The following is a 17,901-nucleotide window of genomic DNA, read 5'->3' on the forward strand; positions in this document are numbered from 1 at the left end:
CACGGAAAATCTCTTTTGGAATTACGTTTCCATTATCTCATGTGGATTATTATGGGACCACGTATGCACATTTCATAAATTATTTACACCGTCCAGGGTAAAAGACGGCTCATCACTGAATAAAATGACGCTTAACAGTTCAGGATGAGCTTTTATCCAATGGCACAAATCCATACGCTGTGCATGGTCGCCTGATTCCAGATGTTGTACCCTTTGATCACACCTGAATACGTGATATGCCGACGCTAGAGGCCATTCTACGAGTGGACAGACGCGGACTTCTCTGAACCATCTCAAGAATGTTCTCTCATGTGTTTTATCATTCGTACATCCTCCCTTTCAGAGTGCACAGAAACACTCGGAAGAGAACCAGTATCATGCAATGTCTGGTGAATTCGCGTAAATACACTTCGAGATGGAATCCTTCAATCGGGAAAACGCCTTTGGTATTCTTCAACAGCAGCACGTGCATTGCCACCGCAAAATCCACACACAAAATGCATATCACAATATTCCACGTGTGAAAACATAAAAGGCATTTCAGCAACTCCCCACAACTAATTACCACCCATTCACGACCCCACCGCAACGTACTCTGTAGGTAGTGCATGAGCTTATGGCTAGTGTGAATCACCACACTCAAGGACAAACATACGAGTAGATAAGACGTCTCAGCTGACAGGTATAGTGCGTGGACCTGCCAGAAGACCACACTTTTCTCGGGTCATTATCTCCATAACCGTTCAACTTTGGACATAGGTGTTTTGGGTTATATCGGCATACTTTAACATAAGGAACACCCTCCCGAAGTTTGGCACATTCATCCTGGGACATCCTGTATGTGGGTATGATACTGTGTAAGGTGTGTGTCAAGGTGCTATATTTAATGGCTGTATAAGGTTTACAATTAATAAGGCATTGCATGAGTAGGTACATTGTTGAATAAAATGTGTAACTCATAAGGAAGTGTGAAGACAATTTCTGTCTGTAGTCATAAGTTTCATACTCGTAAAATAAATATAATTTATTAGCAGGGCTTGAGGTGGGGCGGGATGGCATCCCGGTTCTTTTCTAAATGGCTTAAAAGCATCCTGTTACTTCTTTGGCAGTAAATGCAATGTACAATACCCAGGGCTTGAGGTGGGGCGGGATGCAGCGGGATGGCATCCCGGTTCTATTTTCATTCCACCTCAAGCACTGTTTATTAGGCAACTGTGAATGCTAGGTGGGTAGACAGGGAACTGTAAAAATGTCTGCCTCACTACCAGTTCTGACTTTAGCTCCTAAGATTCAATCACAGAACACTTTGACTTCTGAGTTTAGCTCACAGAACACTTTGACTTCTGAGTTTAGCATTCCATCCTTAAGTTGTTAACTGTTTATTACTTCATCAAATACTGTATTTCCCTTAAATATTACTTTTATGTAACTACTGTTTCAAATTCATCAAATCTGCTTCCGGTAGGAACACCTCTATCCTCTAGGAAATTGGGGGATGTAACAACAAGGAAGCGACTGAGTCAGCAGATTTAATTTGCTATATATAAAATCATATTTAAAGAATTAGGATACACATATAAAATCATATTTAAAGAATTAGGATACACAGAGCAAATTCACAAAATTCTGAAGAATAAATGGTACAAAGATAAACTGTAAAGAATAAAAATTAAAATGACAAATGCTATTCTTTCATAGGGATAAAAATGTGGACAACAGAAAATAATAAAAAGGAACTGAAGCAGTTTAAATGCATTATCTGAGATCGATGATATAATAGAAGAAAAATCAAAACATCAGGAATCAATTAGAGATTAATATATTACACCAAGGAGATAAATTGTGGGAACATAGTGAAATGGTAGGAAAAAATTGTATATTAAAGAGAATTTTCAGTAAAGATCTGTACAGTACAGAAATATTTGATGAACAGTAAGGAGGATTTACTAAGGCAAATTTTAAAGTGGATGAACAAACCACAGGGGCTAATCCTTGTAGCTGATAATGACTTAGATTCTTTGAGAAACTACAGTATGCCGCATAATATTACAATTTCTTATTTACTTTCTAATGTGCCTCATATGTCGTAAATCGAAAATTCTTTCAACTGAAGATGCTCTCACATAAATCAAACCCCACTGTGTCTAAGTTACAAGATTAACAGATGTTCATCACATTATAACCACTATGCGAACTTCTGGACAGATTTGATTCAGACCATGTCTTAGGCTTCAAAAATTGTGTGGGCTCTATGACTCCTGAATTACATAGAAAATACTTATATATTCAATAGCTTCATTACAATCCACTTTTGTATACAAGATCTGTTAGAGGAGATCAGAGATTGGTGAGACACAAGAGAGCCACCTAACACATTCTTTCTCTCAGTTCATGATACATATCTTAGTGAGTAACTAATAAAGTGGAACAAAAGATAAAGGAAATAGAAGAACACCAAAAAATTACCTGTCCCAGTATAGCTTTGTTCACCAGAAATCTGACCAAGCTAAAACCTGGGCCAGCTTCATCAGATATATGTGACTAGCCATTAGAACAGTTCTTGTAGCACATCTGTTTTGACCACCAAATATAAAGTAATGCACAAAATAATATTTCTATATATGATTATGAATATTAAGAACATAAATATGTACAAAGTATGTTATAAAAGAATACACTTATGTACATCACACATTAAAATCATTTATGTACAAAAACAAACATTGCAATTTTAATAACCAGAATTTTGGAGGTGTGTTACCTCATTCTGAATAACCCTTTATATCGTGAAAATTGTAGCTTACCGAATTGCCCCAGCCATAGTACTCATTCTTACAGCAGAAAGCTGGGTTTATATTCTAATGAAATTATATATTCTGTATGCAAACAGGGATTCCAACCTCACATTTCACTCTTAAAATATCCTAATTTATATTAAAAACAATGACTCATTTAAGTTTCAAATACAATATCACATTTTAGATTAGAAGTACTGCAGTTCATCATTTAAATCCTAACAGTTTACCAATATCTGAATTCATAGATTACAAAGAAAACAATAACTTGAATTCAAATCTTGATTAGAATACTGGAGTTAAAATCATTTTATTAAAAATTCAAATATGATAACACTGTACTACTTCAAAGCATCAAAAGCAGAATTCCAGAAAACACACCACACATCACAACATACATGGCAAGCCCTGACACACCTAATGGCTTGCACATGGTTACCTGTCAGATAAAACTTACATTTTTTACATTTATTAAGAATGCATTATTATTTTTCAACACATTACAGAAAATGTTAACATGAGCACTCCTAACTGTGGCACAGATAAGGAAAATGTTATAAAACACCACTAAATGTTTTATAATTATTGGGCTTGTTTCCAGGTTGTATATTGTTCCTAGCAAACAAAAGAAGTAAACTGTCAACCAGGTAGCACAGAATGAAGCCACAGGATACGTTACAGCTTCAATATTTCTTTCAGACTTGCAAAATAGAATACATTTGTCTATATTCCTATAGATAGATTTGTGTAGGTGAAAAGGCATCCACTTTCTACCGAGGCAGCATAAGGCCTGGGAGTGTTGTTCTGATGCGGAATGCTGGCAATGCTACTGTATTCTGAATGTCAAACACCTTACATCTGCCTCAAAACTGAATTATATTATCAAGACTGTGTGTGTGATAAGTTGTTACCTATGTACAAGGGCCCTTCCAAAATAAGTAAAACATATCAAATTATGAACTCAGGGAAATTTAATCTTGAAAATGACTACTTATTTATGCAAAATATTTTAAATTTATACAGTAGCCAATGCATTATGTCATCCTTCATGGGCAAGTATTACATTATATTTCAGTGAAGTTGACAAGCAGTAGATGCATGCATTCATATATATACCTTTGATATGCCCAGCACATTACAGAGATATATTACATGTCAGTTTAGGTTTATCTGGCCTGCTGCAACACTTTCAGCCAGTCTGGAAGGAGGGACACATATTCTTCGCATCAGTTCAACTGTGCATGTTCAGGTTCACGTCATAGCCAACAGGATAATAGACTTCACAAAATACAATTCATCTTCAATATTATCCCATTAAATTGAACACCTACTGCAAAGTCGGCTCATGCATTATGTGTCTGTTGACAATAATCCCAAAGTCCTGCTACTATATACAGTCATTTCAGTTATTTGTTCATCAAAGTGCACGTTGCTCATGTATGACATCAATGTTGAATGCAAGGAGATGATTTCAGCATAAGTTTCAGTACATTACAGTTCCAAATGGAGGGGGGGGGGACATTCACACAATCATAAATACATTTTTATGGACAGGGTCTTCACTGGGCAAAAACGAACCAAATAAAAATGCTGAGTGCTAAACAAAATGGATGAAAGTAATACTAACTTTGAACATTCCCTCTGAAAATCACTTACATTCCATGCATACAAGGCTTGTATTTTAAATTTAAAGTTTGCTTTACTTCCGAGAAGAAACTTAAATGCATCAATGTGAACATTTTATACAAGTGCAAGGAATGAATGTGCAACTACATGGATCACTTGTAGCATCTGTTATAATCTTGGTGGGGTTTGTGATTTATTGGCTTATGGGTTTGTTTACAGCAATGCTAGTCAAAATACATGTAAAAACAGATGATGTGAGGAGCATGTGTTCTTCCCACCAGACTGGCAAAACTATTTGCAGCAGACTCTCAGATAATCTTCCTGCTTAATGGTAATTCATGATATAATTATAATTGCATCTGACTTTTAATAAATGAAATGTTTATTACCTAACACTGTCAAATGACTTCAATATCTCTGAAGTGCGTACTTGATGCAGTAATGGATGGTTTGTGTAACATATAATATCCTAGTTAAAATTTAATTCATTCATAAGCACAGTCTGTACACGCTGTAATGCAGTCAGAGTTGAGCCATATATATGCTACCAATCTTAGCAGAGGCTAGGGTGGTGAGGCAGGTGTGGGTTTTGACGTCTTCTTGCGTCGTCCCTTAGTTCTACCACGCTTCCTTCTCCCAGTGGCATTTGCATTTACTCCACCATTTGTACTACCAGCTGAATTTCCATTGTTGCTGCCTGCACCAAATGCATCTCCAATTACTGAGTGTGATACAAGTTTTGGATCTGAACAATTCAGCTTCTTAAACATCCTCACAGCTTTCCTGAAGGGCTGAAATAAGAAAATGATTAGTAAATAAGTATAAAGTACCTGTTATTTATCCTGCCTTATTTTTGTGATCTCAGATCAATGTTTTTCAAATCCCGTATCTCATGACAGAATGAGATATATATTAATTCCCGTAAATTAAAAAAGAAAAGCAGAATGTACCTATAACATTCTACCTACATTATCATAAATCATACTAAAAACAAAGTTTATCTTCCTTAAACCATCTGTCTGTTACCTTACTTAAATCATTATCATACAACCCAGAGTTTAGTTTTTTAAATAAGATGGCATTAAGAAAGTTGGAAAGAGGTATGTTCCATGTTTGTTCACAAGAACTGAATGCTAAATATACATCTGGTGCAGTTGTGACCCCATCGCTGCCTCATTTTCAACACTGTTAGGAGTAAAATTACAGTCAGTAAAGAGTTGTGGTTTTTAACCAAACTACAAAATGAAACATCATGGACAGAAATTTTCATCATAAATATATCACCCTTTGGTTAGTTGCAAGAAACTTTGTGTTCGGTGCAGATAATCATAATTCCAATATGAAGGAGACGTAACTAATTCATTAATTAATAGTATAATTCGGTTTCAAACTTAAAAAAAAATTCAGAAAACAATTAATATGTGAGGAAATATGATATATTTTTCTTATTAGAACATATCAAGTACTGGATTGACATCATATCTGTCCTATGGGCCCCTGAAGTTACAAACTAACCTTTAGTATAGTGAAACCCCAACTTAGTGTTCCTTGATTCAGGGCATACCTCATTTAACAATCAATTTAACTGATCCAAATTTAATAATCTTGGTGTAAACTTTCTTCCTTTTAAGATTCTCCTCAGTTTAGTGTTCAAAGGAGCTTTAAACAAGGGTTTCACTTAATATTTTCACTCACTTTGGTATTTCTTCCCCATGGCATTATGAAAGTAGGAACAAGTTTAGTATCACCATGACTACGCCCCATGATGAGATAAATTTCTCGGCTATTCCGTGTCTTTTCTTCACAGCAGGCATCAGATTGTTCCAAGAAGAGCACTGGATGTGGTAACTGTTTTGACAGTAAGCTGTTGCCCTTTAGAACTTTCGCCTTTTTACATTTCAGCATCATCTTCCTAGCTCTTCGTATTTTTGTCTTCACAGCTGCACATAAAATGAGACAGATACCACAGTTTATATTATTTCATGCTCATTTTGAGTCATGTGAAATTAATATTTACCTCAGAGAACTGTCAAATCCAGTTGTGAAAAGACTGCAAAGGCTAACAAACCGAACAACACTGAAAAGTTGAATATATAAATTTCTAGGTATTCATCGATACTAAGCAGAATTAATTCAAGCAGTGGGCAAGATACTTTTCAACTTTACTTTGGAATAAACCATTAGGAAGGTAAAAGAAGTCTAGGTAGGACTGAGATTGAATGGAACACAGCAGGTTCTAGCCTCTGCTGATAATGTTCATTCACTTTGGGGGGGGGGGGGNGGGGGAAACAGGTAAAAGTCAAAAGATTTATTATGTGAAAAATGACCGAAATATGGTTACTATTTCTGCAGTTCTCCAAGATTTGTGTTTACCTATTGCGCTACCAATCCTTGTTCCGATACAATATACCTCCTATAGGCGGCAGCACATTCCTTTCCGCTGAATGCAAGTTGATGTTTCTTCCGACAGATGGCGGGTGTCGTGCGGGGTACGACCCGAAAAGTTTCAGTTGACCGACGTCAATGATACTGGCGGCGGAGACTACCGATGTGCGATCTGTTTCTTTGTGATCAAGACGGGTGAATAATCCAGCCCGGCTAGCAGTGCTTCGCTAGACTATTATAATTATTGAAATATGAACACAAAAGATTTGTCGCCTCCGATCATTAAAGACTCAAAGCCCATTTTTTTTTTATTTATTGCCAGTGGGGTGGAACTAAGTCCCTTGTACTGCGGCCACTTCTGGCCTATTGTACCAGCCCCAGATGACAGGTAAGGGTGATTGTGGAGCAATTGGTGGAATGAAGATTGGCAGGGGAAACCGAAGTACTCGGAGAAAACCTGCCCCAGCTCCACTTTGTCCACCACAAATCCCACTTGACCAGACCCGGGATCGAACCCGGGCCGCCGCGGTGGAAAGCCAGCGAATAACCGCTTGAGCTATGGCGCGGGCTTCAAAGCCCTTGGAATCAGTTGTATGCACTGTGTAATTTATGCTTCACCATCATTTAGTTACTTAGAATGGGGCAGGCCAGGAAAATGGGTAGATACATCATTAACCTACAGGTTCAAAAATTATTTTTTTCGCGCATGTGTCACCGTGCAAAAAGAATAATATGATTATTAGTGCTCTAATTGCATTTCTGCGTGATCTATCTTATAGACAGGTTTGCCACTGCGACTATCCATTACGATTCATAAAATCTGAACATTCGAGCTTCGCAGTTTCAAAGCCAATGACGTGCCAGGTATAACTATGAAATAATAGCCATGTAGAATTTAAGGTTTTCACAGCAATAGTTTTGAAGAGTACTATCTTCTGGAATATAATGTTATGTAGTCCTTGGAAAGTCAACCGACATTTTCAGGGTCGAGGAATAAGCCGAGCTCTGTTTGCTGCTTATTTTCACTCTAGTATCTTGCTCGGCTTATTCTCTAACCCATAAGGAGGCTATATGTTCCTCCGAAACGTCCGTTGACTTTCAAAGGACTACATGGCGTTATATCGCAGGATATAGAACTCTTCATATAACAGGCATAATTATAATTACACNTGAATATCTTCAAGCCACCCCCAGTTGGGCAGTTACAAGTGGATTTTACTTCCGGGAAACATCGACAGATTCATACGGTCCAACTTGGCGAATACAGAGGATGTTCAAACGCTAGTCCTTCTTTTGTGGCCACAACTTACTTTACCGAATGTTCTGTGTAGAAAGGCTCAGTGTCGTAACAAGAATCACATCTCGTCTTGGTATTTACCAGCGATTTCCCCTTCGTGAACGTTCCAAAACTTGAAGGTAGATTGCTCGGTTGAGTATGTTCCAGAGAATGTAATGACTAATTACTTTGATACAATAGATCGCCAAGGATTTTACCTTCAACTCCGCAATTGACACTCATTTTCGGTCTCTGATGCTCTGAGCTTTCCCACTGGAGGACTTCGGCACTCTTTTCTGGGTCGTACCGCGAACCCTAGCCTCTTATTTTACTTTGTTTTCATGCTGTTCCGACGTCCCACTATCCTACTGAAACGTATGTGCAAATTGGCAAATAAAACACTGCGTCAGTAAAACACTTACTACAACCACAAAACACACGGAATCCCAATGACTAGCATTAAACTGTTTAATCCTGTAGTCACGTGACTTCACACATGCCAACTCACCGATGTTGCCAATTGCCACATAAATGCATCACTCTGTTCGTCTAATTTTCAGACCTCACAGAGGATAATTTGTTATGAAAAATAAATGTGAAAAAGGAATGTCACATGGAAAAACGGCATATAATCTGAACTTGCGGAACATCAGGTCCATCAAAAGAAACGGAGAAGGTCTAAAGTTACAGGTAAAAATGTAAAGTTATCCCTGTGCGTCTCTCATTCCAACGGTTGTAGCAATATTTCGAACGGAAATCCATTTCTACAAATTTAACCTCATGACTCAAAATATGCTAACAGCAGTTACAGCTATTTCACTCCCCTTTAATTTTATCGAGCTGTGCTGCTCTCAAATTGTTGCTGCCTCGATACTGGATAGCAGATTTCCGTAAATGTACATTTCATTGCTCGTTTCAGAGCTAACAATTTGATCTTTCATGTTTCTTTGCTTTGGTTATACACTGTTTTTTCCAGAATAGCAGTTATTGATTTTAACGTTATTTCTTCTCTCACTCTTGCAATCTATTACCAACGTCAAGGAAATTGTTAATCCCAAAAATAAGTCTCTGAAATGTAAAGCATGTTTCAAAGGGGAAAACGCGACTTCTTGGCAGTTCTCTTTATTGACAGTCTGGCATAGCGGTGCGTACTCATGATGCACAACACCCCAGTAATAAAAAGAAACGGTCAGTATCAACTTCACATTGCTCCGAACCTGTCGTGCTCTTTTGGGCTTCGGGGATGTTGGATGCTTCCATTGTAACGTCTGGACCTTGGTTTCCGGGTCATATCCGTACACCCACGACTCGTCACCAATGATCACAGTCTTCATGAACTCAGGATCCCTCTTGGCGCACTCCAGCATGTCCTGCATGACCTCAGGGCAGAGTTTTTGCTGCTCCAGCGGAAGCAGCTTGGGCACAAATTTTGCTGCCGCTCTTCACATGCCCAAATCCTCAGTTAAAATTGTGTTTGCGGAACCTCTGCTGATCCCAACCTCATCAGCAACTTCCCGGATGTTCAAATGACGGTCCTCCATGATCAGTGTCCGCACTTTTTCAATGACATCAGCATTGACGGTCTTCCGGAACGCTGCTCACTGTCCGCCGACATACGGCCATGTTTAAAGCGGTTGAACCACTCTTTAAATTGGGTGACCCCATTGCATCACCGCCGAAAGCCTGCTGAATTTTGCGAATTGTTTCCGCTTGGGTATCTCCAAGTTTCTGGCAAAACTTAATGCAGTATCGCTGCTCCAAGCGTTCTGTCCTCTTGAGCGAAAAGAGAACACGACGAACACGTGTTACACCGCTTCGCTATCTGGCAGCCAGAGACGCATCTGGCACTGTTGCGAGTCAGCAAAAAATCACGCATGTGCATGAAAGTCCCTCCTACCATACGCTGTTTCCCCACGCCTTTGGCAATTACTTACAGCGGAAAAAAAATAAGTCGGATACTTTTTGGACAAACCGAAGTGAAATGGAGAGTTTCATGGACGTAGGCCTAGGCCCAAATGAGGGCCGTAGCGCCAATGAAAAAAAAAGTGGCGCTGGGGCAGGTTTTCTTCGAGTACCTCGGTTTCTCCTACCAATATTCATTCCATCAATTGCTCCACAATCACCCTCAACTATCATCTGGGGCTGGTACAATAGGCCAGACGTGGCCGCAGTACAAGGACTTAGTCCCACCCCACTAACAATAAAAAAATAACATTTCCGTACTAAGCATACCTAACTACAAGCATTTAGTCTCAGGTTCACAGACCCACCATTAATGCTACGACGTCCGACTGAAACTATAAATCTTCAGCCCTGAAAGTTTCACGTTCGTGTCTTGCTCCGCTTCACTACATGCATCATTGGAATGACTGGCGCAACCATCTAACCGAATTATTAATTTCTCTGATTTTAGGTCGACCAAAAGCTTCGTTGTGCCCTCTCAAGATTCGTAACATGTTCCCAATTAGGGCGCCAATCTTTATCACCCATTTCATTATATTTTTCTTCAGACAACTGTTTCATATCTTCAGTTTCGAGTTAAACCTTTTTATTTAGTAAAGTATATTGCTTTGACTGTGCTCAGGTTATTTTTATGGGTTTCGGGTTACGGTTATATGAAAGTAAGTGTTGATCGGTGTACACATAACTTGAACATATTTACTCGATGGAGATTTACTGAAACGTAACATATGAATTGCAATCAGTCTGTACAACTGACGTTTCAGCATTTCATCAGATTAAGAAGACAATTTGTCATGTCACTCGTGTTGCTATTTGAATGTGTGATTCTTCTGTTTTCATAGGATATGTGTGCATAATGGGAGCCGCCTACACAACAATATTCCTGAAAAACAAAACAGACACTATTGTATCGACATATGTTTTATTTTGCTGTTGACGCTAGCGTTAACTCCATGTAGCAGAATCCTTCTTGAATAGTCGCTCTGCTACTCAAGCAATTGCATGAATTGTATGCTGAAAAACTAGCAGTTCATTGCCGCGTTCATTGGGTCCGACCAGTCCACACATTTCCACCCTACCTCTTCAAGATCAATCATAATACTATCCTACAATCTATATCTTCGTATTCCTAGTGGTTTCTTCCGTTCAAGTTTTCCTGCTTGAATGCCATATGCATTTCTCTTCTCTCCCATGCGTGCTACACGTCCCACACCTCTCATTCTCCTTGATCTGATCATTCTAATAATATTTGGCGAAGGTACAAATTATGAAGCTTCTCATTATGCAGTTTTCTCCAAACGCCTATTACTTCATCTGTCTTAGGCCAAAATGTTCTCTTCTGCATCCTGTTTCCTCTGTGTTCCTTACCTAATGCAAAAGATCAACTTTCAGACCGATATAAAACTAGAGGCAAGATTATAGTTTGGTATATTTTAAATTTTCCGTTGCTAGCAGACGGGAAGACGGGTGATTCAGAAATGAGTGTTAGCAAGCATTCATACCCCGAAATTAATTTCGACAGATTACCTAAAATATAGCGTGTATGCCAAGTGTAAAATGCGTGCAGTAATGGGTCTGCAAACATGATTTACGTAATCCACAGTGGCCTCGATTCAATTCGCAGTTCGGAGTGATACCAAATCGTTCCGAATCGGTTCAGTTGGACTGCGGGAGGTGGGGGGGGGTTACGTGATTCAAACGTCATCCTGACATGTAACACAGGGTTATCATACATACACAATATAAGAACGCTGTATCTCGGACGTCAGGAAGTTGCTTTCAGTAGGGTCACGTGTTCTTAAAGCTGTAGTGTCCTGTCTTAAGTTACTAAGGGCAGTGGATGGTTCTGTTTGAAACCAGTGTCAAGATCTTGAAAGTGAAAGATGTCATATTACATATTAACGAAGTTACGGAGATTGTAGACAGAATCAGTTGAATATATACAAGACAGAAAGTAGTCCCGGCCATTGTGGAAGTTCAGGTTATGTTGTTACGCTTTCTAATGTTACGCGTTTCTTTTTAATTTCTCAGATTTTCAGACAAAGCAATGTTCGCAATACGAATTAGTAATCATTAACTGTTTTACTTTGTAACGATTTTAATCCGAAGTAAAGAAATCCACCAACTGCTCCACACTCACCCTCACCTATCATCTGGGGCTGGTACAGTAGGCCAGAAGTGGCCGCAGTACAAGGGACTAAGTCCCACCCCACTAGCATTACAAAAAAGAAAAAAAAAAAAAAAAAAGTCTGGTATGAGGACGTGAGCTGGATGAATGTGACCCAAAATTATATCCAGCGGAGAACTTTGAACTTGAAAGTACCGTTCTACTGCCATACAGATTGGTTAGTTAATAATTCTGTCAGTGTCGGGACTATACAGGGTGTTTCACGACTTTAGGGCATAACTGCAGGAGGTTATTTCCTAGGTCTTTGTGTTCAAAAATTTTCATATAAATATGTGTCCGATTTCGGACGGTTACGGAGTTATGACCGTTTTAAACTCAGAATAGAAGGTAACGATTACTGACAATAAACGGAACAAAATAATAAACCAGCATAATACATTATGCATTTAAAGTATGAATGTAAAGTTAACTTCGTGAAATTACCTTTAATTTTAATTTATTGGTGCTTAAAGCTGATTTTCGAAAATGCCACCCCCGGCCGCAACACAGGCTGCCGCTCTGTTGTGAACCGCGCTGGACATACCAACCCTCCCCGCCTTAGGTACATCTCAAGTGTCGAGATAACGCGACCCGCCAACTGACAGACGCGGTTCACACGAGGGCGTGTACGGGAATGAAAAAAAACGGTCATAACTCCGTAACCGTCCAAAATCGGACATATGTTTATATGAACTTTTCTGATCACAAAGACCTAGGAAATCACCTCCTGCAGTTATGCCCTAAAGTCGTGACATACTCTGTATAGCGTCGATGATAAGATGACAAGTGCAGTTGGAGGAATGAGAATTGGCAAGGGAATCCGAAATATTCAGAGAAAACCTTCCCCAGTGCCACATTGCTCACCACAAATTCCACATGAGCTGACCTGATATCTAACCCGGGCCGCCACTGTGGAAAGCCGGCAAATAACCGCTTCAGCTATGGCACAGCACGATAATTATTATTGCTAGCATTATTATCATCATCGTCATCACTATGCATCTTTAATAGCAATTCTTTTGTCATAAATTTATTTATAAAATCTTTACCCACTACATGTGGATATATGTAATATACATTTCTTTTCGTGTGGCGTACCATCACACTCACGAGAATGAAATTTGTAGCCTGGGTAGGCGACTTGCTTGCCGACTTATAATTTGAATCAGTCTGTTACAATACTCACCGAAATCTGCTCTGCAGAAGTTGTCTAATATATTTTCATATGTCTCCACGGGGTTACAGGCGAGACATCGTTCTTCTGAAAAAAAAAAAACACAACTTTTGACAGAAATGCAGCGTTCTCCGATATGGGAACAGATTACATGAATAAATAAAGCAAATTTGTACAAGTTTAACCCTCTCGTGATTATTGGGACATTAATTTTCTAATTGAATATTCCATGAATGGCATCCCTACAGCGTAAAACTTGCATTCTTACACTCTCATTATAAATGAAACCAGTCGGAATGGCCCAGTTGGTATAACGACGAGCTACGGGCTCGACGACCGAGGGACAAGAGATTTTTGTTTTCTCCAAACGGTCCAGACCGGCTCTGAGGCCCACCCAGCCTCCTATACAGTGGTTCCATCTCCGTGGATAAAGCAGCCGGGGCGTGACCACTCACATCCATCGAGTGCCTAAGTCAAGAATGGTAGAGGTATACTTCCACTCCCAATACGTCTTCATGGCATCGTGTTTAATTAATTAAGCACAACTACCATTTACCTACCAGAAGAAGAAGTATATACAGACGGGAAAGGACCATATATTTTACAAAGTGAGGTGGAAAAAGCTATCAAGGAAATGAGGAAGGGAAAGGCTACAGGAGATGATGATGTACCTGGAGATGTGCTCAAGTTACTGGGAGAAGGTGGTTTGAAAACACTGACAAAACTAATGAACACCATATATGAAAGTGGAGAGTGGCCCAAGGACTTTACAGAAGTTACAATGATTGCCTTAAAGAAAAAGACAAAAGCTACAAAATGCAGCGACCATCGCACAATAAGTCTTATTGCACATACAGCAAAGATAATAGCAAAGATACTTAAAAGAAGAATTGAAAGGAAAATAGAGGATGTACTTGGAGAAGATCAGTTTGGATTTAGAAGAGGAAAAGGAACCAGGGATGCAATTGGGATGATGAGAATTATAGCGGAACGAACTTTGGAGATAGATGAAGAACTGTGTGTTTGCTTCATAGACTGGCAGAAGGCATTTGACCGGGTAAACTGGACCAAATTAATGCAGATCCTGAAAGAAACAGGTATCGATTGGCATGAAAGAAGATTGATTAGCAAATTGTACATGGATCAGAAAGTTAGAGTACGACTGGACAGGGGGGAGACAGGAAGTGTGCAGATTGGAAGAGGAGTTCGACAAGGATGCTGTTTATCACCAATTCTGTTCAACTTGTACAGCGAATGCCTTACCAAGGAAGCTCTGGATGGGCTCGGTGACTTCAAAGTAGGAGGGCAAATTATTCAAACTGTGAAATATGCAGATGACCTTGTGTTAATGGCTAAGGAAGAAACTGTGCTACAGGGCATGATTGATAGACTAATTGAAATTGGAAGGTGCTATGGCATGGAAATGAATGTGGAGAAAACAAAAGTAATGAAAATTTCGAGACAACCAACCCCAGTCACAATAAAGATAGACCAAAAACAACTGGAGAATGTGAAATGTTTTAAATATTTGGGTAGCTTGTTAACAGATGATGGAAGGTGTACTTGTGAAATTAAATCCAGGATTGCCATGGCAAAAGCTGCATTTAGCAAGAAGAAGAATCTTTTTACCAGCAAATTGGACTTAAATTTGAGGAAGAAACTAGTGAAATGCTACATTTGGAGCATAGCTCTGTATGGGGCTGAAACATGGACACTTAGGGCAGTAGATCAGAAACATCTGGAAAGTTTCGAAATGTGGTGTTGGAGAAGAATGGAGAAGATCAGTTGGACCGATTATGTGAGAAATGAAGAAGTGTTAATTAGAGTCAGTGAGCAGAGGAATATCCTACACGAAATAAGAAAACGGAAGGCTAATTGGATTGGTCATGTTTTACGCAGAAACTGCCTTCTAAAAGAAGTTATTGAAGGAAAGATAGAGGGGCGGATAGAAGTGACAAGAAGACGAGGAAGAAGACGTAAGAAGATGCTGGATGACCTTGGGGACAGAAGAGGATACTGTCATTTGAAGGAGAAAGCTCTAGATCGCATTACGTGGAGGAATTGTTTTGGAAGAGACCGTGGACCTGTCGTCTTGACAGATTACTGATGATGATGATGATGATGATGACGACTCCCAACTCCGTGGCCTGTAGTCCGCAAGTGAACCATACCAACCGAGCGCTTGTCGGTGAAGTTAGTGCCAAATTTGCGGATAGAGGGTGTCACGTGGTCCGCGCAACGGATCCCCACGGCCGTTAATCTCGGTTTTCTAGACGGGAACCGCTATTTCCCTGAAATAGCTTCCCAATTATCTTCACGAGACTGAGTGCACTCCGTTCCAGATCCACTAATTCTCAGAAAATCGGGTAGAGCTGGGAATCGAACCCGGGACCTCTGAATCTGTAACCTGGAACTCTGACCACTAGACCACAGAGGCGGTCACCTATTACTCCCAAGTGACTTTGTATTAGGTCTTCGAAATAAATATCCGTGAGCGTTTCTTATGTCCACAATCCGTGCTACTTGTCCCGTTCATCTCACTTCCTATCACTATAATGTTCTCCGTGTCAGCAATTACCTATGTACCAAAGTGCATTCGTAACTATGCGCCTTACAGCATAATTGTGCTTCATAAGCAGAAGAACCTGGACCCCTTCGCGCTGACGTCATTCTGATGGTTGGAAGAGGAAGGGACGACCTTCCAGACGAGACGAATAGAGAAGCATGGGACTCCCCAAGGTCGTGACCTTGTAAACTGGATTCTCCTCTCCATGAGTCTTTTAATAATAGACTGGGTGTGAACCGGAAATTGAACGCCACGCCGAACGTTGAGCTGCTCTTCTTTCACGCCATTGTCTACGTAAGAGGTACACGGTTCGTCTCCATACTTGGATTAATGAAATCTATAAGAAGGCTGATCAATCGAACTTCTGCCCACTTAATTATGAGCGCAGTTCGCCGCTTCGAGACATGCCGACGGTACCAGGAGAGCCAAGGTGTGAGAGTTGGGGCAGTAACTAATGAATTTCAATACCAACTGCTGGAGACTGCGGTATAGTTCTTCGTTTCGTGTTTCAGACTACGGAGTTGACATATTCCACAATAAAGAAGCCAGCTCTTTACGATGTTGCGGTAAGTACGAATACCACATGATTTAACGTTCAGTAACTAGCAACTGCGAGCACAGAATATAATTTAAGCCTCCTTTATTTCCAAGAAATTTCATAATTATCGCTAGGGGCACGCGATAGCGTAGTTGGTTGAGGCACTATGCTACAAGCCGGAAGGTCGCGGGTTCGAGTTACGATGAGGTCACTGGATTTCTCAATTGACGTAATCCTTCCAGCCTCACTATGGCCCTGGGGTTGACTCGGCCTCTAACAAAAATGAGAACTAGGAATTTCCCTGGGTGGTAAAGGCCGGCCGGTGCGTAAGGCTGATAACATCACCGCCATCTGTGAGCCGATTATCTAGAAAATGTGGGAGTCTCGACCTCTCACAACCCGATGAGCTTTCACGGCCTGTTACAGGGATAGCTTTACTTTTTTTACCTTTTTATCGCTAAAAACGAGGAGTTTCCAGCAGATGTACAGATTTCTTGGAAGCAGAAAATCAGTTTTTAAAGGAATTCGAGTGTTACTTAAAACGACCAGGTACTCTACTTATAATTTCGATTTGTTCCTTTTTACTGAGCATTGCTTCATTCCAGTTTATTTAGGAACGCCTCTTCAAGAGTTGTTAACGGTGTACTGGAAAATGATATGGTCGAAACCAGCCGTTGCCTATTTTAAAATGATGACAGATCACGATCACGACATGTCTTCGAGACTTTAACGCGGGACTCAAAACTTATTTATGTTTATAAGCATCATTTTGTCAAACTATAAATAACTAACTCCGTAGCTTTAGTCCGCAAGCGAACAATACCGACCGAGCGACCGCCGCTTGTCGGTGAAGTGAGTGCCAACTTTAGCGGATAGAGGGTGTCGCAACGGATTCCCAAGGCTGTTAATCTCGGTTTCCTAGACCGGTCAAACTATACATAACGACTGATAAAATTCTAATGTAAATGGCAAACATCGCGGGACCCTATGCAGGCTAGATCAAGTTTAGATGCTTTTCTTTATCTATTTCTCCATCAATCCATAAATCCATCCATCTACCTTTTTTGTTTCTTTCTTTCTTTTTCTTCTGCTTTCCTTCTGAGAACAAGATGAATGCATGCTTTCCTGAATCCCAGGGCGTTTATGTACTCAAGAACTTTGTTTATGCAGCCGCATGTTTCTTCGCCTGCTTCCAAACGTAAACGTTTCCTTCTCGTGTCACAATAACTAATCCATGATGGGCTGCAGTAAAGCAACGTTACGACCACACGTCAAAATACACAGATGATTCGCTTCAATCGTCTAATTTTCGTATTTCTTCTCTGTGTTTTAAGAGTCGTGGAATGAAAGGTATACGAATTTTGTTCACTGCCTTTTCGGATAAGATGAAAATTTAACATTCGTAAAAGAAT

The 17,901-nt window shown here is 39.9% G+C and overlaps 1 protein-coding gene across 2 annotated transcripts in view; it reads right to left on the reverse strand.

Moving 5' to 3' along the window:
• Nucleotides 1–2,263: 2,263 nt before the first annotated feature.
• The window catches only part of LOC111873202 (secreted frizzled-related protein 5), a 71,969-nt gene continuing 56,331 nt past the window's right edge, over nt 2,264–17,901 (reverse strand). Inside the window, exons 2-4 of one of the 2 annotated variants that reach the window (XM_023867714.2) lie at nt 13,398–13,472; nt 6,117–6,361; nt 2,264–5,212 (exon numbers count right to left, since the gene is read on the reverse strand). In XM_023867714.2, coding sequence (XP_023723482.1) covers nt 4,985–5,212; nt 6,117–6,361; nt 13,398–13,472 — 548 coding nt within the window. In that variant the 3' untranslated portion in view covers nt 2,264–4,984. The remainder of the gene's footprint in view (nt 5,213–6,116; nt 6,362–13,397; nt 13,473–17,901) is intronic. The other variant, XM_023867715.2, reaches the window with a different exon arrangement.

This window comes from Cryptotermes secundus, unplaced genomic scaffold, assembly GCF_002891405.2.
Source record: "Cryptotermes secundus unplaced genomic scaffold, Csec_1.0 scaffold540, whole genome shotgun sequence".
In the NCBI taxonomy this organism is placed as follows: domain Eukaryota; kingdom Metazoa; phylum Arthropoda; class Insecta; order Blattodea; family Kalotermitidae; genus Cryptotermes; species Cryptotermes secundus.